The sequence below is a fragment of the Lepisma saccharinum genome, chromosome 2, assembly GCF_977018435.1.
Source record: "Lepisma saccharinum chromosome 2, izLepSacc3.1, whole genome shotgun sequence".
Classification (NCBI taxonomy): Eukaryota; Metazoa; Arthropoda; class Insecta; order Zygentoma; family Lepismatidae; genus Lepisma; species Lepisma saccharinum.
The window spans coordinates 185,450,246-185,474,471 of NC_139230.1; the positions used below are offsets into that span (position 1 = coordinate 185,450,246).

Consider the following 24,226-nt stretch of genomic DNA (forward strand, 5'->3'; position numbering starts at 1 on the left):
TTGAAATGTTTTCTTTATTGTTTTTATATTAATGAAACAGTGATATTTTTATAATTATTAGTAAATTGTAATGTATGTATTTTAATCGCAATGTCACATCACCTTAAAATCCAAGAAATTGTATGAAAAAGAGCCTCCCATTTGAACATTATGATAAAAAGAGATAGCCCAGGTTTTAAACCCAGCATACGCCACTGTTCACCCCCCTTCCTTTGTCATTCTTCTCTGATTGGCCCCTTATCATTCATCGCCCCTATCATTTGTTATTCTTATCTTTGTTCACCCCCTTACTATTCATCCCCTCGTATCTTCCATCATTATCTTTGTTCACCCCCTGTCTCTTGTAGCTCCTTATCATTGATGCCTTTCTGTCTTTCTTCATTATAATCTTTGTTCACCCCCTTTTCATTTGTCACGTCCTATCTTTCATCATTCTTATCTTTCTTCGTCCCTTGTCTCTCATTGCCTCCTTATATTCATCGCCCCTATTTTACTCACTCGCTACATTCATCATTAAGCTTCCTGCTCCCCCATATCAGTAGTTCTTCCTAAAATGCCACAATATTTGCTTTATTGCATTGCATTTCAACAATGTATATTATTGAAGAAATGAGGCCCTTGGGGGTCTGATGCCCCTAGGGTAGTGGGGCATCCTCTCCATCCCCCTTTTGTATGTTTCTTAATTGATACTATGTGTGTTATAATTCATTCCAACTATGTAAATTATCAATATATGAAAAAAATAAAATAGGTCCTCGGTGGAAGTTGCCCACAATGCCCCTCGAGGGCCTCAGAGGGGGCGGTTGCCCGCCTTTAATCTGCCCTTGCATTCCGTGGAACCTTGATTTAACATTTTCCTACATTATACATTCACTCTTCGGAACAAAATGTCATACAATTTTCAAAGATTTTTGCATTTACCTGCATTTAAAATTTTTCACCCTGAAAAACATAAAATCGAGGTTCCACAGTGTATCTATACAATACAAACACTTCAATGAAACAACTCAATCAGAATGTACAGTCGGGAGAAAATTTCCATTTTTATGATATGGCAAAATATACATAATAATTCCCTAATAACAGCAATTTACTCCGACTGTACAAGTGTTAATTCACATAAATTAAGCAGGATTTCTACTAATACAACTAAAACTGCAAGTACTCGCTAATTGGATTTATTAATATGGTCCAAATGACACTGCATGTGTGTGTGTATATTGTAATTTTAAAACAAATTTGTACTGTTATATTAGAGGGCGGGTTCACATGCACTGAAAATGGCAAAATATACATGAAAAGAGGCCAAAATATAAACATATAGATACAATCATTTTGTGATTTAAAAAAAAAGTACTATGCATAATAAACAATTAACTCAATCACTGGAACATACTTAACTGGATACAATTGCTATGGATCATGAGACGTAGCCACTGGAAAATGGCAACATTTTATTCAAAAGGTATTCTCAGGTGGCACATAGGGAAATTCTCAATAATAAGTAGGTATATAATGAATAACCTGAAATTTTAACCATGATATGGCATCCAATTTGGCTGTGCAAAAAGAAATTGTAAATTTTTATATTAACACCTTTAAAAATTGAACAGTTCAGAATTTCAGTGGTAATGGGCAGGATGTAGAAGTGCAACGTGAGGCTTTGGAGTTACGACTCTAGCTTAATGAAAAAAATATATATTTATGTATGGTTAACTGTTTAGATATGGAGTTCGAGTAAGTCCACTTTTATGCACAGATAGGCTAATCGGGAATGGATCTACAGTTTAAAGTGGGATCTGAACCACTATGTGCATCCACCAGGTATCGAACCTGGGACCCTTTGATTACAAGGCAACAAAGCTATCACTATTCGATCGGGGAGGCTGTTTGGATATGGACATAAAAAGAAAACAAAACATGTATAAAATACTCAGGAACAACCTGACAACCAAAACACTTTGCATTATGGAGATTCTTTCATGTGGCAAATAATGAGTTGAAATCAGGAAACTCAAAAGTCTACTTGATTTAAATGCTTTTACCAACATATACACATAAAATCACAATATACAAAATATGCAGAAGTCCGCCCTCCAGTTATACATAAGCTTTGTCTTTTTCTTTATTTCATAAAGTGGTCACTGTAAACACAAATGTTCCATCTTCTTTAAACTAAACAGTCATGACTTGTGAGATCTTACAATTTGAATATGCCATGTTATATATCATGTATGTAATATTTATATGCAATTTACATCTACTATATTACATGTAACTACTAGAGTTTACTATAACATGAAAACTGGCAAGAGGAAAACTGACATGGTAACAATGACTTTTGGCAAATCAAATATGGAAGGAACAGGGGCATTCGCTTTTGTAGATTGAGGGCCATCTTTTAACACTGGTGAAGATTTGAACGTTTCCCTTGCCAAGCCTAGGTCTATGGGGTAAGTTTGGTCATGATTATCTTGAGAACCAGCAGACAGAAAATTTCCAAATTTTACCTGAGCACTAAGAAAGGGTGTTTCTAGATATTTTGTTTTACTGCATCAATGTCCTGAAAATTAATTCATTAATTTTACTCTTAAAATATCACATTTGTTTTACTTTTCTTGACTGTGCATCCCTGCAGAGAGTACAGTGAGCCCTCCATGGAACCTCATTCAGGACTAATGAGCCGGGAGTAGAGGGGGAGCACCAGCAGCTCGAAATAAAATTGAGGTGAGGTGGATTTTTGACACCCACTTTCCTCCAATAAAAACATGACTATCTTACATATGTATGGTTTCACTTATGAAAATAATTGCTTTATTTTTTAAATACTTCAAGTGCTACCGTTGTTCCACACCGTAGCCATACGGTGTGCAAGCTCTGGGCCCCAGCTACAGGATGCATGCAGGTTCCAGTCTCCTTGGCGAAGCATAACAACTTCTCCTGAGATTTCGGCCTGTGTATGGGACCAGTGCCCACCCACCTTTGTGAGGAAATTGGGGAACTATGTATGAGTAGCGTGACCCTGTCATAGAAAACCTACAACAACAACAGGGGGGTTTCGTTGTGCTGACCACACGTCACCCAGTCTGGTTGGATGATCTTCCACCTCTGATGGAAGTGAGGCCAGCAGTCAGTACGTATGCACTGGCCTTCACAAGCTATTACACCATGTGTTGTTATTAAGTGTTACCGCTAAAGTAAACATTTATTGGTAATACGTAGGTGCTACATGATTTTGCAATGTACTTATTATGTAACTTCAATTAATTCCTCTACACAAATCCAAGTCTTTTAAAAATAAATAGCCACTAATCAGAAATAAGGTTTAGGCGCTACTCATGGTGGACCCCACTCAAGGGTGGCACCCCAAGGAGATGTGCTTTCAACCTGCATGCAATTGGTTGGGTGTAAGTGGTAGGGGAAAACACTGTGAAGATCGAAATCGGTGTTTTTGCAATTTTAGATGGAAAATTACCAGAGGAAACTTTCCAGCACAATAAACAGAATCATCACACATACATTAGCTTAGTGTGGACTGACATTAATTGACATACTACAATGGCAAAAGTGTGCTGCAAAGCAGTGCAGTGCTCAATGAGGGGTTGAAGGTGGCATTTTCCCTAGAATTTCAGACAGAGATCAATAGCATAACATCAATTTAAAAACAGATTTCAACAATGAACAAGATATTGTTCTGTTCCATGAAGGCAAGACAGTAAAACATCCGAGGCCAGACAGATATTTTTAAATATAATTAGAACATGTATACTTGTAGTACAGATTCTACCTGAAAGTTAAAATGGAGGAAGTTGTTAGCATTAACTTGCTATATTGTTGTACAATTTACGAGTCAAAGAGGTCTAAATGTTTCTCCAAATTAACAAAAAGCACCCACCAAACAGGAAGATTTTGAAAGCTTGTTTAAAAGTACATTTTCTTGCACCAAATACTATCTACAATAATACATATGCATGCAGACACGCACAATAGAAATAAAGAAGAAATATGCAAATATTTGTTTTAATTCTTCATACATACACCCCATAAATATCTATGCACATGTGTGTGTGTGTTGTTGATAGTAGTGTGGAAGGAGTCCCATCAATGATCTAGAAAAGTGTAACATGCATATATGAGATATTGGTGTATTATATAGAGCATGTTCCTTCCCCATAATAATTCAAGGGTAACAATGATTGTGCTACAAATTCTGAGGGGAGCAGAAACTACCTTGCTACTTCTTCCCCACCCATCTGCAAAAGTTTGGCAGAATAGTCCACTTCCTGCTCAGATAGGTTCGGTACTGGTTCTACAGTTTAAAGTGGGATCCAAACAACTGTTCAATGTGTTGAACCAAAAAATCCTTGATTACAAGATGACAACATTAAGGAATTATGGAAGGCCCTTACTTTTGTGGATGAACCTCATCCTCATCTTCAAAATTAGCCAAAATTAACAAAAAACAGAAGTAAAAAATAAACCAACTCGATCAATCAATAAACTGTAGGTCAAATCCATTACACCTTTTGTGTATAAAGGACTTAAGAATATATTTCATCAGTTTCTTTCCAGCATTTCCAGTTCATAATTCCAAAGATACCCAGTTAAAAGTTAAAGAAGCATGCAACTTTCTGTTGATTTTCTAAACTTATTTTATTGTGGACAAGACTACTCACTGTGTTCCAAACTGGGGATGGCCAAACGGATCCGGAAATTGAAGATCCAGATCCGGATCCGATAGTTTCGTATCTCAATCCCATTATAATATTACCACACCTTAAAAGGTATTATGATCTTCGATTACAAATAAATTTTTCATTTGTTAGTCCTACAAGATTCTTTTTCAATTGTTGTTCCTAAAATAATTTGCTATTCATTGGCTAACACACTCGTGCACAAAAATAATCTTACTTGTTTAACATAAAATGTCCGAGGTGATTTTGTAAATTGCATTGAATTCATTCGAATGTATTGGAAATGGAAACACACATAAATGTGAGACATTCCATTCCAGGATGAAATCTTTAACACATTTAACAAGATAGAAATGTTATACAAAAACTATACAATTGTTCTACAGTTACAGTTTTAAAAATTAAAATAAAACATTATAATATATGCAGTGTTATATAATTACAAAGTGTAAGACTAACAAGGGAGGTTATCTAAGTGTCCCCCTTCGATTTCCATGAAACTTGACAGGTCTATAGAGGGGCCCAAAGGAAGAAATATGTGTTTTTTTTTTGTTTCGGCTTAAAACTGTTCTAGGGGGCACCCCCTTCCCTCAAATGTTAAGATGAGGACAAATTGAAGTGGGATCTGACCCCTGTCCCCCCCTCCGATTTCCATTAAACTTGACAGGTGTATAGAGGGGCCTAAAGAAAGAAATACGTGTTTTTTTGTTTCGGCTAAAAAAACTGTTCTAGGGGGGCAACCATCCCCTCAAATGTTAAGATGAGGACAAATTGAAGTGGGGATCTGAGTATATATATATATATATATGTGTGTGTGTGTGTGTGTGTGTGTGTGTGTGTGTGTGTATATATATTAGCAGGTAACAATATGTTATAAACACATTCTTACTTTCTAAAGCAGCGCTCATGTGGGATGGCCAAACGGATCCAGATCCGAAAAATTTTAGGATCCGGATCAGATCCAAAAAAATTTAGGATGATCTGGCCATCCCTATTCCAAACCTCTTTTTACAAGCTCATTAGGTGATCTTGAGCTCTTGCAGTGAGCTTGATGTCGGGCAACATGATTCACAAAAGTGAATATATAAATATATATTTCAAGAGTAAAATTAATGAATACATTTTCAGAACATTGATGCTGTAAATGAAAATATTTAAAGTGGTTCTCTAGACACATCCTTTCTCAGTGCTCAGGTAAAATTTGAAAATTTTCTGCCTGCTGGCTCTTGAGATAATTGTGAACAAAATTACCTCATAAGCTTACACAGGCCTGACAAGAAAAATGCTCAAATCTTCACTGGTGTTGGAGATGGCCTTAAAATATAAAATATTGTCTGCAGTACACCACAATCACCTTATCCATTAAAACTGGAAAATCACCATAAAGTTTTAGGCAATCTCAAGAGAAGGAAATCACAATTTATTTTTCAGGTGCATGCTAAATTTTCAATCTTTTAATCTTTTCCCATATTTGATTTGCTATTTTTGTTAATTTTACAAAAATATTACACAACATATTTTATTTATAAATGCTGTGTGCATATATATACACATAAGGGAATCTGCAACTTTGTAACATGTAAATATTATAGAAGTGGAAATGAGAATGCACAAATCTCTATGTGGCAAGTTGAAATGTGATTGCTACACCTTTGTTGTAGTAACTCTGCAAGTGAGGGAATACAAAATGTGAAATTAAACCTTTAAAACTTCGCTACCAGGTTTCTTGAAGTGTGGGTTCAAATCCCAACCTGGGCATTCTTTGTTAGTGCACCCTTCATTAATTTCATCATATCATCACTCACCCTCATCTTCATGTTAGCCAAAAAGTGGCAGAAAAGCAAAGTAAAATAAAACCCAATCAATAAATCAATTTTCTGAAGTGGATTGAAATTTTGTGGACTATTTTACTTTCACTTCAATAATATTTTCCTGTTGCAAAGGTACAGAACCATTCTGTATGCACACACATATGTGGCAACAAATAAGACTTCTGTATCTGTCATTATAATTGTCTATAATGGACTAAAATCAAAAGCCTATCTACTACTATAAACACGTTATGGAATTCAAACAAGAACATATAACAAATAAAACACAACAGTAGAGAAATTCCATGGAACGAATTTGGACAATAGTCAGTCTTCACGGGAGAAAAATAGGTACAATCTTGCAAAAAAGTTTGAACAAAATTATAAAACAGAAGCAGGAAAGATGTTACAGCATGATAGAATTAATGGATTACCAGAAATGACTTATTTGATATGCTATTCACCCATCATTGACTTTACCAGAGGGTATGTTAGATACATGTGTAAGTTATTGAAATATACAGCAGTTATTTGCAAAATCTGATGATATTGTTAACATGAATTATAACAACAACTACTATTTTAACTATGCATTATGCTACAAATTTCAATCAGCACTGATGACTCTTAAAACTTAAATTTGTATTCAAGCATAGGAACAGCAAGCAAGTTATGTAGCTTACATACTTACATACATAAAGGAATTTTCAACACATGTCATTAGCTAACTATGTTCAATATAAATTTGGTGGCAATATTATTATAACACTAGACTTGGAATGTCTAATTGCACTTTGTTGACATCACATTTTCCTCCCACAATTTGTTTTCCACATTTTTGTATATAAAGTAACCTGAAATTTATCTTCTGCAAAATTATTTCTAAAAGTACTCTTCTGAAATACTCTTTCTAAAATTATTATGCTAACACACATTTTTTTCTTTCAAATAAACTTTAAAAAGAACAAATTATATACATTACTTTTTTCAGAAGAGCAAATGTTTATACAAAAATATGTAACTATTTGTGTAACGCTTTCTGAACAATGAGAACTACCTAAAATTTACTAGCACATGGCAAACAAGTATGCTAAAAATCAACACTTAAAAGTAGGTAGCATTTGTACATATCACTGATAACAACATTATGACATTGCAGAATCACACTCTACAGTGGATTGTGATTCTCCATTATTTTCAGTCGGAGGAGTAGAACATGCCTCTGATCCAGTTACATTGTTTTCTTGAATTGTCAAAGGAGCCACTACGGTCTCAAGCTCACACAAGCTGTCTGGCACTGTATCTTGACTCGACACTGGGCACTCGTCATCACTACTCAGTTCAGTCTGTATATGAGAAAAAAAATTAGTAGCAGCCTTTTTAGCATCACGCAGCTGTTTGTTTTCCTCCTGCAGATGAAGAAGTTGTTCCTGCAATTTGGCAATATATACTTTTGGGTCACGAAGTGAGATCTGTGTTTCTAGTCTATATGCCTTCTTTTCAAGTTTAAGAATTTCTGATATGAGAGTTTCCCTCGACCAACTGAGAAGTTCTTCCTCTTTAGCACTACGATACATTTTTTCAAAGTCTTGCTCTGAGTATTTTGCCCAAGAGGAGTCATCCTCTGCTGATGCTGACAGGCCATCTGTGTCTTCACGAGATACAAAGGAATTAGAATACATACCACTGAGATTTTGGTAATTGTACCCTTGTTCAAAATCGAGAAACAACGATGAGTTCTCGTGATCATCTATTAAAAACTGAGTAGAGTTTTCAGGAGCATTGGGTACTTCAACTGGTCTTAACATAGGTGTGCTGGTACAAAGATTCAATGCATGCACACCAGGAAATGTGGGGCCAATTGACAAAGTACTGGTTTCAGTCTCAGTCTCCTCATATTCATCATCTGTGCCACCATCCAAACTGGTTTTGCTACCGTTGAAATAGGAAGATACCCTACCTTTTCTCTTTTTCCCCCTTCGATGCTTACGCTTCTTCTTTCCAATAGGGCTTATATCAACGCTGCTGGTGTCTTTTGGTGTTACGGTTTCATCTCCCGTATCGTCAAGCATGGTCTTGATCTCTTTAGAGGCTAATCTTCCAATCACCTAAAATAAATAGTACTGTAAAATATATTGCACAGAAAATCATTCTAATTCAACATGTTTCTACTTTTCATAACTATATTTTCCTCAGTTTTTAAAATTATTCTCAACATACATATTTAATTTACATTTATCTTGATTCTTATATATTTGAGTTAGGAAAGTCAAAAGTGGTCAGTATTTTTTTCAATTTTCTTATACTATGTTGCCTCACTGCCTCTTTAGGTTAATTATGGACATGATAAATGTCAGTCAGTCAGTCAATTAACAAACTTTCAATAATTCACTAGCTTTTAAGTTCAATCACCAAATTCCAGTTGTGGTTCTAATGATGCACAAAGGAAAATCTGGGAACAAAAGTTTCTAACATATGAGGTATAGTCGGAAAAAAATTTCCCATGTGCAGTGCTCGAAAAATCTTCTTCAGAGCTAGGCGCCAGCTCTGAAAATCAGGCCCCAGGAAACCACCTACAGTGGAAACTTGATAACTGGAACCTCAACATCTCGAATTCCTTGATAAGTTGAATTTTTTGTAATCCCCTTGAATTGTCCATAACACTCAATATTAATTTTACCTCAACAACTCTAATAAAACCTTGATGAGACAAATTTTTGTACAGTTTATGGGATGCCGTTCGAGCTCAATAACTTGAAGGTAGAGTATGAAAAACCTCTGAGTCTAAGTTAAATTCTAATCACTTCTATAACTCGAAGTTTTAGCTGCACGGACCTTAATAAGTCGAAGTGTAGGGTACGTACGTACAATGTCAGGTGATCAACAATCGTGTCGGGCATACGATATAGGCATACGTAGTGCCAATGTTCAGAAGGGTCAGTAAACTTTAGACCTCTATAACTCGAAGTCGGCGATTTTGGCCCTCAATAACAGGAACCTTGGTAAGTCGAAATCCTTGATACCTCGATTTTTTTCTTTTCCCCCCCTCAAGTATGAGTTATCAAGGTTCCACTGTACTAGCAATTGTGCATACTATAAAAGTTGAGCATCACCATATTCAAAACATCGCTAAATCATGTGAGAAAGCAGAAAATTAGGGGTTTGGGGGACAAAGAGTAAAGTACTGATTCTATGAAATGTTCACAACGTTGAAAGGAAAAACAATTTGCTAACTTATGCTGTACTGCAATTTGAACTTAGAATCTTCAAAATTTCGTACATGCAAACTTAAAACAATGACACTATTACAGCAGAAGATCACAGTCGCCAGGCTGAATCTTTTAGTCGCCATGGCGACTGGGATTTTTCGAGCCCTGCCCATGTGTCTATTTCAAGAAAGCGTGGAGATTTTGGGTTGGTAATATGTTGTGGTTATATGGACACCAACCTTCTTTTGTTGTCAGACGCATGACCTTTTCCTTGCAGAGGGTGCCAGCATACTGCTGTGTACAAGACAGGAAGAGTTGAGAAGTGTGTGCCTGGCCAGCATGGAGAACAGAGGCATGTTGCAATCATGGATAAAGGATGAAGTGCAAGCTGTTGCTTACTATGAATGGGCACATGAGACTCCCAGTATGGAAATTCATAACCTGCTGGTGGAAGTGTATGGACCTCACGTAATGTCAAAGCAAATGGTGCACCACAACAGCAGAAGTGGAAGCTGTCATACACAAATTCATCGTAAACAGGTGACACAATCTTATGAACAGGGTTTCTTCAAACTTGTGAAGCAGTACGACAAGTGCCTGAATGCCACTGGGGACTACGTGGAAGAATAGTGTAATGATGCCTCTTTCTGCTAATGTCATGTTCTTTCTTCAGGATAAAACTCTCTGCAGATGACAGACTAGGGAAACTTTTTTCCGACAATCCCTTGTATGAGGTCTGTTCAAAAAGAAAACAAACTTTTTAAAAATTAAACTGTTCGACATTTTAAGAAAGAGTTAGGATGTTTTCAAATCAATAGGTGTTTCTGGAAGTATTTTGAATGCTGATTACGGAAATAACATCCATTTTTTTCCATCACATCAGAATTTTTCACAATTTCCCAATCAAAATGCTCATATTCGCCATTACATAACATTTAATACATAATGCAACAAAATAAATTTATACAAGGGAAATTTTGGCTGTTTCCAAATCAATAAGGGATTCTGGAAGCATCTTGAATGCTGATCATGCAAATGGTATCCATTTTTCCCCATCACATCAGGATTTTTCACAATTTTACAATCAAAATTCTCAGTCAGCATTCCATTATACCTATTACAGAATGCAACAAAATAAATTTAGGTTTTTCACAAACCAATAGGTGATTCTGGAAGTATTTTGAATGCTGATCATGGATTTTCATTTGATTTAGTTTATTTTACTTTGCGTTTTGTGCCTCTTGGCTAATTTGCAAAGATGGAGATGAGTGATGAAATGATGAAATTGATGAATGGACATTCACAAACAACCAAGCCCGGCCGGGATTCGAACCCGGGACCCTAGGCGTCGCAGCGCGATGTGCTAACCACTCGGCCACAGGGTCGGGCTGCTGATCATGGAAATGACATCAATTTCTTCCCATCACATCAGGATTTCCATGTGATACCCCACGTGGTTCCCTTGCCATTTGAAAAATTTGATCTCAATCCAATATGGCAAAATTCAAGATAGAGGCCATGCAATGGAAGCACCCTCACCCAAGGGCCCCTTACCCCGATGTACCCAGGTGAAGTTGGATCTGCCATTACTGCATCCATTTCAGAGAGAAAAAAAGAGTACCCCGGAACTTTTGAATCACCCTGTATTGCTGTTTTCTGAAAAAAAAAAAAAAAAAAAACACTGGACATGATGGTAAAAATGGATACATTTTTGGAATCAACATGTTAAAATTATTCAGAGACAATAGTAATCTGCAAGACATTGAAACCAATGTCGACCAGTGTTATTGTATCCACTTGTTATACAACTGCAATAATTACCATGGAATTTCTCTACTCTCAACAACATATAAAATATTATCTAACATTCTTTTAGGAAGACTAACCCCATATGCTAATGAAATTATAGATGATTGTGGATTTAAATGTAACAGATCAAATCTTTCACATCAGACAGACCCTTCAGAAAAAGTGGGAATATAATCAAAATGTCCATCAGCTATTCATTGATTTTAAAAAAAGTATATGATTCAGTCAAAAGAGATCAATTATATAATATGTTAGTTGAGTTTGGAATACCTAAGAAGCTTGTTAATATGATAAAAGTATGCACCAGTGAAACAGAAAGTAAAATTCGTATGGATATTAATAAGTCTGACCAATTTACAATTCATGATGGGTTAAAACAAGGAGATGCATTATCTCCATTGCTCTTTAATTTTGCCTTAGAATATGCTGTTAGGAAGGTAAAAGAAACTAACGAAGGACTAAAATTAAACGGTGTGACTCAGCTGTTAGCATATGCAGATGATGTAGACTTACTGGGGGATGATGTAAATACAATTAAGTATAATGCTAAAATATGTTTCAAAGGAGCTAAAGAGATAGGTTTGGAAGTTAGCAAAGAGAAAACTAAATATATGCTTACAGGCTGAAACCAAGTGTTAGGTAATAATCAAAATCTAATTATTGATAACAACTTGTTTGAAACAGTTTTCAAATTCAAGTACTTAGGAGTAATACTAACAAATGAAAATTATATTAAAGAGGAAATAAAAAGCAGGCTTAATCAAGGAAATGCATGTTACTTTTCTTTTCATAAACTTTTGTCTTCTCGTTTAATATCTAAGAAACTAAAAGTTAAAATATACAAAACAGTAATTTTGCCTGTAATATTATATGGATGCGAAACGTGGTCCCTTACATTGAAAGAGGAACATAAATTGAGAGTATTTGAAAATAAGATCCTTAGGAAAATATTTGGGCCTAAAAGGGATGAGGAGACAGGTGAGTGGAGAAGGTTACATAATTTAGAAGTACATAAGTTGTATTCATGTCCAGATACTGTTTGACCAGCGATCCGAGAGCTCCAGTTGGCAAAGTGCCAAGAAAAAGGGGAAGTTGGCGATAGGAAGGCAGGCGCGAGAACGCCGCTCGCGGTTGCACGTTGAACAGTGTTACCAATCTGCGAGGATGCTTATCCACCAGAACATAAGTAACGAAAACCGAGGGACATGCACAACCATTTCTTTTGTCAATTTTAGATTCACTGTTGGTATTGAAGAGTTGAATCTCGATTAGTGTTATTGTGCTGTGCTATTTTGTATATATAATATAAAGACCTTGTGAGTAAAATTGTCGCAGTGAATGAATGGATGTCTAAACACTGCAGGCAAAAGTGACAACATCGCTTTACAGAAAAACAGGTGGTGGCCATGGACGTCCGCAGGATTTTTTCCAGGGAGGGGCAAGGTAGGTTTTTCCAGGGGGGGGGGCAAACAAGGCACATTTTCTCCAAAAATAGTGCTGTTCCCTAAAAACACACTGCTTAAATTTGAATTTATGGTGATCATGCAATAATTAACACATATTATTGTGGTTAAAATGAAATTATACGTGCGAAATACATAATTTTTGGATGACTCATTTTTCAGGGGGGGCGTCCCCCATTGCCCCCCCCCCCCTTCCGGACGTCCATATTGGTGGCTCGAAACCAGTTACGGGTCCAGTCGGCTTCCCCTGGGGTTGGGTCAAAGATGCCGAACTGGCGCTACGTTCAAGACTTCAGCTTTTGCAAAGACGCCTCTCCACGGCCAGAGCACTTCCAATATCTTGTGTCAATATTCTCCGGTTGGCAACATTGCTCTGTTTCCCCACGTGACACTCGCGCTGCTCGCGTTTCAGAGAAGCGGTTCCACAAACTCCCCCAATTTACGACTGGACTCTTCTACTTCGGGCATGCGCAGAAAACTCGAGAGCTCTCGGATCGCTGGTCAAACAGTATTATTAGAATGGTTAAATCAAGACGACTTAGTTGCGCAGGCCATGTGGCACGAATGAGAGAGGAAAGAAGACTTTACAGGATTCTTGTTGGGAAACCTGATGGTAAGAGACAGTAGGAAGACCAAGATGAAGATGGAGGGATAATGTTGAGATGGACATAAAGGAAATTGGTAGGGATGGAAAAGAGTATATAGATCTTGCTCAGGATAGGGACAGATGGAAGGCCTGTGTTGCTGCAGCCATGAACCTTCGGGTTCAAGAAGGCTAGAGAGTTAGTTCAAAATAGTTCCCTTCAGCCATCATACACCAATTCCAGCATTTCTTTCACTGTCGAAATGCATTCTGATACAAGTTTTGTGGGATAGCCTGCAGGTACTGTATTTTCTTTAATCTTTCCTATCATCTGGAAACTCTTTTATTTCAGGATGGGCTCCATCCTCAGAAAGAAAAAGAAGTCTGCAGGCTAAATCAAGAGATTTCTCCCTCCCTCCATCTCTCTCTCTCTCTGGATAGGGAACGGGGGGTACAACAGTTGTGTAATGTTTCCTCATGTCATTGTCATGGTGCAGCTTCTCTAACTCATGTTGGATGGCATCACTAGTTAAGCTGCTTCTAATAGCCCCATCTATAGAGCGTCTCAACCTTAAAAGTCAGTATGGGCTAAATGGAGTGTGGTGCTGCCAGATCAACTAACGAAGGTGCATCGAGTCGCTGTTAACCGCTAATGATTGCAACAAATTTACTTCCTTAATATTGTATAGGAAATCTTCAAAATCTATGTATTTGATGCATTTTGGGAAAAAACGATAATTATCTCAAGATTTGCATGTAAATGTTTATATTTCGAAGTAACTATTTACTATTTTACATTTGCATTATACCATGTGTAATACATGCAACTATTGTTACTTCTTTCATTGAATGTTTTACATAAACAGAATTAAATAAATGCAAAAACAAACATTAAGATAATTTTTTTGCAGAAAATAAAGTACTAACAAAGTGTGCTCACGTACCTTTAAGCGTAATTACTGTTCTTGTCTGGTAATGACGTTACATCCTACAAAAAATCTGTTTCTCTTGATGGACCCGGTTCCACCGTATTTTCTCGTTCTGCCATTATTCTCTTTCCCCATTCTTTTCGACTTTTTCTTTGCCGGTGTTCTGAGAGGACCTTTGGTTTCTTCCTTTCGTATTCTGTATATAAGACATTCAGAACACTCTGTAACATCAGCTGTTGTCTAACCCGCCTTGCTGATATTCATTGACTTTAAAAAGTAATTTAACATGCGCATAACTATTATGCGTTCTTTACCTCAAAGTTTACCAATACTGCATCTTTTTCCAGCTTCTCTATCCATTATTAAATGAAATATGTAAGTTACATGCAATCCACAATTGTCACACTGCACTTCCTACGAACTGGGGCGCCTGCAAATGATTTGTAATGTAACCTCGGTGGCGTGCAGTGAATTTGATACACGAGACAGCCCACGTAAACAAACTACCATTGCCCAATAAATAACGGTGGTGTGGGGTAACAATGCATTCTAAAAATAACTTCAAACAATGGTCAACACTTTTCTAGCTTGGTCTACACATGTATCGTGACAAACCGAAAAATTTCTCGCTAACCAACTTTTTCGTGTTACGGTCTGATGATTTATACAAAATATCCAATGTGTATATATAACTATCCTCGTAAGCAAAATAATTCACTCAGGTGAAGAATATCATATCTACAAACACCCTAGATCCCATAGAAAAAAAAACTGGCAAATTTGTTCACGTGGTTTGATATTTATGGCTTTTGAAGTATTTACTACAAAAAATTAAGCGTTTTGCAAAATTGTATAATTATGGAAATTTCAGATCACATGAATTTATAACAGGTTATATAATGCTGTCAGTAAATAGAGCATAAAAAACTTTAGAGGATAATGATTTCACTTTTTGAAATTTATGACTTTTACAATTTGTAAATTTTGTAACATCTGGCAATGCAGCGGTGGTAGAGAAGGACAGAGCTATTGGCGAAACTCATGTATTAGACAGAGAGGGAAGTACTTGATTTACTTCTATACTGACTTTTAAGGTTGATACGCTCTTTAGTTCCCTGCACTTTTTGACACTAGGTGCAGCGGAGGTGTATCCCAGTGTTAGGATGGTGCAAGGAAATTACGTTCCACCAAGTAGATGATAAGTGGCGTTCAAGTTCAGAAGATTAAACAAATGCCTGTCTGCCACTTTAACATTCATTTGAGTGGTTACCATGCATCATGGGACCATACACCACTCCAGAATGTAGTGCAAATGGTGCAGATGCCAATTACACTACTTGACACAAAAATAAAGGAAGTAGATGAGTCGGTGCTGCACCATGTAACCAACTAGACACGTGAGTGCAGATAGAGTCATAGAGTGCAGCGAAATTGACTGGGCTAGTTTCTTCCTACCTCCTTCAGACAGATAGTTGAAGGTTGGGGAGTTTTTGTGCCTTTACATGCACAACCTTGAACAGGAGAATAGTGTACTACATTGACATGCACCAAGAAATATGACATTTCAAGAAACAACCACGAATGGCCTGATTAACCCCCATGTGCAGAAATTGACAACTCTTGCAATGCAGCAAAAACTGAAGGTGGGTACTGAATTCATCTAAGAGGCGGATGCTGGATTACTCATCGCAGGACTTCAAAAGTGCACAGACCAAAGTTTTATCATTAAAGTTCAGTTTTGCTCAATGAAAGAGAATTTCATGGCAAAGTCCCTTTTAGAATGGTGATTGACTAGTTTTGTGACTTGTTTGGCAAATACTTCAATGGTTTATGTGACAGCTCTATTTTTTTCTGAAACCTAACTTGACAGATTTTCTCTCAGTGATCACCACCAAGAGTGCAAACATAAATGATTTCCTCTTTCCATGCTGAAAAAAGCTATCCTTGACAATCATTGGTAAAATTTAATAGCAAAAATTTCCCTAAAACATATCAAAGTAAATTTTCACCTGATCAGACAAACACCAACTTTGATTGTAAATGTAAAAAATAATTGTGCATAACTGTAATCATTGCATCACATCTACTGTTCAACAAATTAACATTTGTCAATCAAGATAAAATTCCTTCACTTTTCCCCAGTTTTCCAGGTCTGCTGAAGATTATGTAATTTTTAAGTTACATAATCAAGTAGAATATTTGGTAAATGTATGTTGGTAACTGTTTGTACATGTGTCAAAATAATGCTGCAATGGACTTGATCTTTAAAAAGACACTATTAATAGTAACTAACTCCTACATCAAAATATTGTTGGGTAAATACAAGCATTAGCTGAAAGAATACAGAATTGATTGGCATGACCTTATATGAAGATAGAGATTTCTATCCATTTCATTACTAACTTGTGTGGTCGGAGCCAGACTGTATAGGGGTTCTACTCAATTTTGATGTACTTTTTGTGATTCTCTCATTGCTACTGATGCCCGATCATGCTAGTCCAGTAAATTGCTACTTGAAAGACAATTCTGTAGTATGAGGCATCACGGTGATTTCAAAGTGGATATGCTTTCTCATATTGATGAAAAACCTAGGTTTCTGAATATCGCAACATTCTCAGATGGAGTAAAACATTTCACGTATTCGGCAAGTTGACCAACACAGTGTTTGCATATGTGGATCTGAGAATGTCAGAGACAGTCCGAAGCCACAACATTGCGGTACATACTTATGCATAACACAATCGAGGTACATAGTGGTTCGAATCCCACTTTAAACTGTAGGTCCAGTCTCAATTAGCCTATCTGTGCATACAGTGGACTTAAAACACAAACTCACTCAATCAATCAAAACTTATGCATAACATTTTTCTTTAACAAAAATACTGTGTGTTGTAAGTATCTGGATATGCTAGAAAAGTTTGTCTTTCTGCAAATTGAACACTTACAACCCAATATTATGTTCCAAGTAGACAGAGTTCTCCTTCATTGGAGTATTGAGCTTTGTAACATGTTAGATGTAAATTCCCCAGGTAGGTGGATCAGGTGAGGAGGTCCTACTCCCTGGCAATCTCCTCCTATTGATATTAAACCCCTGGATATTTTCTTCTGGGGGCATATCAAGGATGCAGTCTATTACACGAAGACACATATGAATGCCTTGTCTAACATATTTTCATGCTGCCATTGGCACAATTACCAATGAGAAACTGTGGAGTTCCAGCTTAATATCCTAATGGCAATCATGTGGAAGATTACTAATGCTTCGGAAGAAACTTTTTCAGTTATCCAAACACATGCTGGCATGTTCACTTTTGTTTTTTATCATTGTAAAACCTGAAGTTTGTGTGCATCTTTTTGTAATAACTTACTGAAAAAGAGAAGGGAAAACTGGCTCGACAGGGATCAAACTTGGAGTTTTGGAAATACATAATTGAAACTCCATCAATGAAATTAAAAAAAAATGTTGGACTTTTATTTTTCATATAAGTCTTACCATTTGCTTTTTAGAATATCTGAGGCAATGGGGAATATAATGGCCACGGTGGCTCAGTCGGTAACGCATCTGACTACCATGCTAAAGGTCCCGGGTTCGTTCCCCGGCCGGTTCAAATCCGGGAACTTTTCTAACGATGGAAGCGGCCCCGGCGCCCACCCAGTGTTGAATAACATGGGTACCTGGAGGAAACCCTGGGGGGTAAAGGCAGTCAGAGGCGTGATGCTGATCACATCACCCCCACTCACGACCGGATCAAGAAAGTGTGGGGCGTTACCCCGACACCCCCTATACGCCTTCATGGCGTGGTCCTAAGCACAGGGGAGCACTTTACCTTTTTTATGGGGAATACACGATCCTCTTATTTATTAGTTTTTATGAATGTTCAATATTAGTTTATGTTTAATGACAGTAATACTTTCTTAATGTAGTTTCCAAGGTAACATGTTATAGAGCTGGCCTACGTGTCTGTGGAAGGCAGCTAGTTTTAAAATCTTGTCCTTTCAAATCTGTAGAGAGTGGAAAATTTCAGTATACTGGTCTGTTTTTTCGAATCATCTACATAAAAGAACCTGATTGAGGAGAGGGGGTTGGCATTCCTTGTTGTTTTTTGTTTGGCGAGAGGCCTTCAAAGGTTCTCTTAGTGCCAGAGAGACTCTGGCTGTTTCACATACTGTAGTTCAAAAGTTATAGAATCACCACTGTCAAGGTGTATTGTTTTTTCTTCAATCCGGGATTAAAGGGACAGTGGCAGTGGGGAAAGGAAGCAAAGGAGTTTTAAGTAATTTCAAGAATAGTGCATAATTACATAGTTTGTAATATTTCTGGATAAAGTTCAGTATCTTTTTGTGTGACTTTTTTTATAAACAAAAAGAGAGGAAATTAGAGATTTAGTCATGTATTAAAGCTTGTCACTTGCATACATTTTGAACTAGCACTGCTGGTCTAGGCCAGCATATGAACCATTTCCTTGTATATTCCCGATACAGTATTTAATTGATTTAATTAAATAGGATAATGTCAATTTTTATGTTGGGGTTATTTTCTTGTAATTTTTTGTACATAATTAATCAGAATAAAAAGTTTATTTTATATATATTCTTAAACTGAACATCTGGGTTATCATTCTAGAAAGAACTGAGATTTTCCAATATCTATGGTGAAGAGTATATTTTCTGTGTGGTAGTTTTCAATTTCATTTGATTTGATCAAACGGTTTGTCGTTAGTTATTAAAGGGTAATGGAAGCAATTTGCCTCAGGAAGTAGCATAAACACACATCAGGTAGAGTCAAGGCAAGTTACTCCCTTTGGAAGGAAAATAAAACCATTACAATAAGTACAATCATTTTACTATTTTAATGGAATATAAATACTTCGAAGTCAATTCTGTAGGGTGTATTACAAAATAATATTTTCCTTTCAGATATTATGCTATGATCAGATGTGTGGCAGGATTTCATGTGATATGAAAAATGTTAAAAGTTTACAGGCTCGGTATGAATTTTTGGATGATATTGGGCATAACCTACATTACATTTCCTGGTATTTTCTTAATAGTATCCAGTTTAAGAGAACCAACTATAATTTCATTGGGCAGGGTGTATGTGGAGATTGGCCCTTGCCTTATGTGCCAAAACCCTTTGGGACTCACACTTTAAAGCAAAGTTAAAACTATTGTGTTATTTGGGGAGAATAATTCATAATACACCAACCTCATGAACAATACTTGTATTCTTCTTGCTTCACAATTTTTCTGACACTCTTGGGTAATTGCAATTATGAGGACGAGTGATATGATGCATATGTTTTATGAATGATGATGATGGCCATCCATATTGGACAAAAGTTTCACGGATTCTGGAAAGTGAAGATAATTGCAAAACTGGATTGGTCTTCAAGGAATCTTTAAGACAGTGGTTCCCAAAGTGTGAGCTGTGCTGGCTTACAGGAGCACCACAATATTTTCCAATATTTTCACTTAAATGACACTTGTTAATCTACACATGGTTTTAGAATTGGACCATTGCATCAATCTGTTCACTTCACGATTTAAAGGACTCCTAACACACTGTAAAAATCAGTATTTAAAAGTTTTTGAATTCTGGATTCTTCTAATCAAGTCCAGAGGTGTTCATTTTGAATCAACCTCCCCTCACTCTCCGAGATCACAGTTGCCCTCACCCTCCAAGATTGCAGTCAACCTCACCCTTCACTGCCCTCACCCTCCAAGATCGCAGTTGCCCTCACCCTCCAAGATTGCAGTCACCCTCACCCTCCGAGATCACAGTCACCCACACCCTCCACCACCCCCACCCTCCGAGATCGCAGTTGCTCTCACCCTCCACCACCCTCACAAGTCTTCTGGACGGTAAGTTCTGCCCTCACGAGGGTCGCCCTCTGGAGGGTGAACACCTCCACTCCTAAACCACCCAATCTAATATAAGTAATTAATTATAAGGTTATGCTTTCAATCAAATAATCACTAACATTCATGGACATCCGCAGGTTTTTTTTTTTTTGGTGGGGGATTGGGGTGTAAATGAGGCATATTCCCCCATAATTGTGCCGCCCCCTGAAAGAAACACTCAGTCGATATGAAGATATCAGGTCCCTGCGATATGCTTTTAATAATAAACACAAACGCCTGTGAAAAATAAAATTATATATGTGAAATATATATTTTTAGGTTGACCTTCATTTTCCAAGGAAGGGGGCACACCTTCCTCTGCCCCACCTTCTGCACATTATTTGAAATTTTATACTCTAAAAATTTGCTTCAATGATATTTTGAAGATAGATCCTTAGATTTTAAGTTAATTTGAAAAATATAAAATCCAGTAGCCATTTTTTAAAAAGATTCAGAAATAAGTTGTCATATTTTCAGAAGGAATGAAAAAGCCATCAATTTTATTTCTGGGTAAGTTAGATCATAAAAGTTCATTATAATAACACTTGTGTTGGTGTTCCACCTTTCCCTTTCAATGATAATGGAAATTTTAGTAATACAATATTTCAGTAAAAAAATATTAGAAAATACTATTTTATAAATTTATTATTGTACTAAAACATAAGTGTGAAATGTTGAAATATTTATTTCTGGAAACCTTATTGCTTGGTTAGCATTGTTGTGAAGTTTAAAAAAGATTTAAAAATTTATAAGAGGGATAGAATTACTTCTCCAAGACAGTGCAGCTCATACTTGGGCTGAGTTGAGTTGGTGTTTTAAGTATACTTTATGCACAGTAAGGCTAATTGGGACTGAACCTACAGTTTAAAGTGGGATCCGAACCACTGTGGCACGTGCCTCCACTGGGTATCAAACCCCGAACCCCTTGATTACAAGGCAACAATGCTACCACTGCGCCATCAGAGAGGCTCAGCTCATACTTGGAGGCTATGTGAATGGAAGAAAGGATGAATCACTGAAAGTTCGAGGGGCTATAAACATGAAACCAGGCACGTGAAAAAAAGTAGTTTCTCACCATCATGGAAAGATTAAATGTGTCTATTTTCATCAAAATTTGAGATCACAGGTACCATGGTCTGGTTGAATTGACCAATTTACTCAGAAGGGACACAGATTTCTAAGCACTAAAGCACATTTAAAACACTGATTTCAAAATATTAAACAAATTTGAAGAAAAAATAATAAAACGAAGGCATGTGTTTTTTCAACATTTAATAATTTTGTTTCAAAATCATGGCTAGAAGTTAGTTGGTACTTGTGTGTGGTTTTACGTTACATATGGATTCATATATATCTCTGAATATTATTACCCTTTTAAGGTCTTTAAATATATTTGATTGTTCTTTCTGTGTCAAAGTAAAGATCTTCTAGTCCAAGTAAAAATATCTGCTGGAAAATAAGAACCAGCAGTCTTCCACTCTTCCCTTTCCATGCATTCTTCATGGTTCAATAGGCAGGCAGACTGTCTACCAGCAGGGATTCTTGGAACTAGGCTTAAATTCCATTCGATGTCACGTCAAATACAGGGAGGTTATTTCAGTCGTTCACCGCCAGCGTGTCGGCCGTTCGGCGGACTCTTCATGCAACAGGTCCCGGCAAATTGCGTTCAGGAAGTCCGTAACAGAAACCGCTTGTTTTGTAATGTTTCCACTTTTCACAATTACAGTTACAATTACAATTGAAATAAGCACGTACCTTGTCGCAAGGATGCTGTGTGTGTGTGGAAAAGGTGTCCTCCCAAATACAAATATTTCTGGCACCTTATTTCTGACATCTAATCTTAGATTAGTCATCGCTACTTTATCCTCAGTTGTCGCGACAGCGCCGGCAGCTTATCGGGGGTTGGGTGAGTTGTCAGCCGCGAGAGGGCGCTTCATACTGCACGTGTCGGCAGTGATGCCAACATGTCCCTAAGCATAGGGACTTTTCACTAAATTTCGCCCGCGTAGGAACATAGGGACAGATTTTGCCAAATGAGGGAAAACGTAGGTACTTTTTTCAATCTTGGTAAATGACATTTTATGAATTAGTTTATCTGGATACTTTAGCGAAGAGGAGAAAAAAGAACTAACTAACAAATCTCCATCAGAATTTTGGAACATGTTATCGGTTACCAAAAACTTTCAAGGCAAGTTCCTTTTTGAAAACATTTCCACTCTCGCGAAAATAGTGCTAACATTGCCACATTCTAAAGCGGAAACGGAAAGAATATTTTCAATGTTAAGTGATACAAAAACAAAAAAGGGAAATAAAATGGACCAGAATTGTTAAAGACTGCAGGAAATACAGCATCACCAACCTACATCTATCTCTTCACAGCAGCAGCATGTATGACTTCAAATAACATAATCAACAGTAAACGACTCAACGTTATTCATTAGGGGTGTGCGGGATCCTTTACTTTAAAAAGTCGTTAATTCTCGACGTTTTCTGCCTTGTAAGTTTCTGGAACTTATCGAAAATTGTAAGTTTTTATTCTAGAAATGCAAAAACAATCACTTAAAGTGAAAATGACTTGTAAAATTCGAGATTTCCAGTGCTTCAGGAAATTTCGAACATTTCCCGTCCCGAAAATTTTCCGACTTGGTCGGGAAATTGCAAATTTTTCAGTCCCGAATGTCGGGATTTAAAAAAATTACCGTCCCGATCCCGTCCCGACCCAAAAAATTCTGTCCCGCACACCCCTATTATTCATTAAGGCAAGAATTTACAATACCGGACCCTTCTGTAATTTCTATGCTACGTCTTATACTCACGAAATAATTATTCGTGATGATTTATCTCAAGTTAACATGTTGGGGTGAGGGGGAAAAAATGTTAATTAACGTGTAGAAGTTGTAAAATAAGCATTTCAATTCTTGCAATGATTCTCCGTATACAAGTATGGTAGCCATATTTGTTGATATGAACAAATTACAATTAGTTACGCTGTCTACAGCGTTGCCACACTGTTGATTTCATACTTGGAGAGCATGGATTGTGTAAGAATAGCGGAAGAGAACAGTAAAAAAGTTGTTAATGTTATACAGATTGTTAGGTGGAGTGTGCAGGAGGGCTAATTAATAAACTTATTCATTTCAGTATATTGCCCAAAGAACGTGCTTACATGTGACAGCGACAATCACGATGTAGAAGAACTGATTTGATTACAGGTAAATTTGGCAACATTACATCAATCATAAAATTGCAGGATACTAAAATGGCGTCTTCGATGATGTTAAAGTGCTACGAAAAAAATATTTTTTATCGGTTCGTAATCACAATTACCGCAAAACCATTCAGGAATAGCCCCACTGAGCATTCTCGGTAAGGTTAGGTTAAGTTAGGTTAGGCAAGGCAAACATAGTTAAAATTTGGGCTCGAAAAACTGGTAGCCCAACAAACCATTGACTGATAGCCCCACGAACTATTCAGGTACAAAAAAGGTAAAGTGTTCCCCTGTGCATAGCACCACGCCATGAAGGCGTGTAGGGGGTGTGAGGGTAACGCCCCACACTTTCTTGATCCGGTCGTGAGTGGGGGTGATGTGATCAGCATCACGCCCCTGACCGCCTTTACCCCCCAGGGTTTCCCCCAGGTACCCATGTTATTCGACGCTGGGTAGGCGCCGGGGCCGCTTCCAGGTACGGTTAGGTTAAGTTAGGATAGGCAAATGTAAATTCGCTCCTTCATTAATTGTGGAAGCACCGAGCAGAAAGATTTGGTAAGTAAATGTGTATATTTTATCTTCTGTTTTGCATGCTCATGAGGTGATAATTTTTTTAGTC

General features: G+C 37.1%; 1 protein-coding gene across 2 annotated transcripts in view; it reads right to left on the minus strand.

Moving 5' to 3' along the window:
* Positions 1-1,073: 1,073 nt before the first annotated feature.
* Positions 1,074-24,226, minus strand: part of LOC145984227 (uncharacterized) — a 33,301-nt gene continuing 10,148 nt past the window's right edge. For both annotated transcript variants that reach the window (XM_083117797.1, XM_083117796.1), the window contains one exon: positions 1,074-8,613. In XM_083117797.1, the coding sequence (XP_082973923.1) occupies positions 7,651-8,577 (927 nt within the window). In that variant the 5' untranslated portion in view covers positions 8,578-8,613 and the 3' untranslated portion in view covers positions 1,074-7,650. The remainder of the gene's footprint in view (positions 8,614-24,226) is intronic.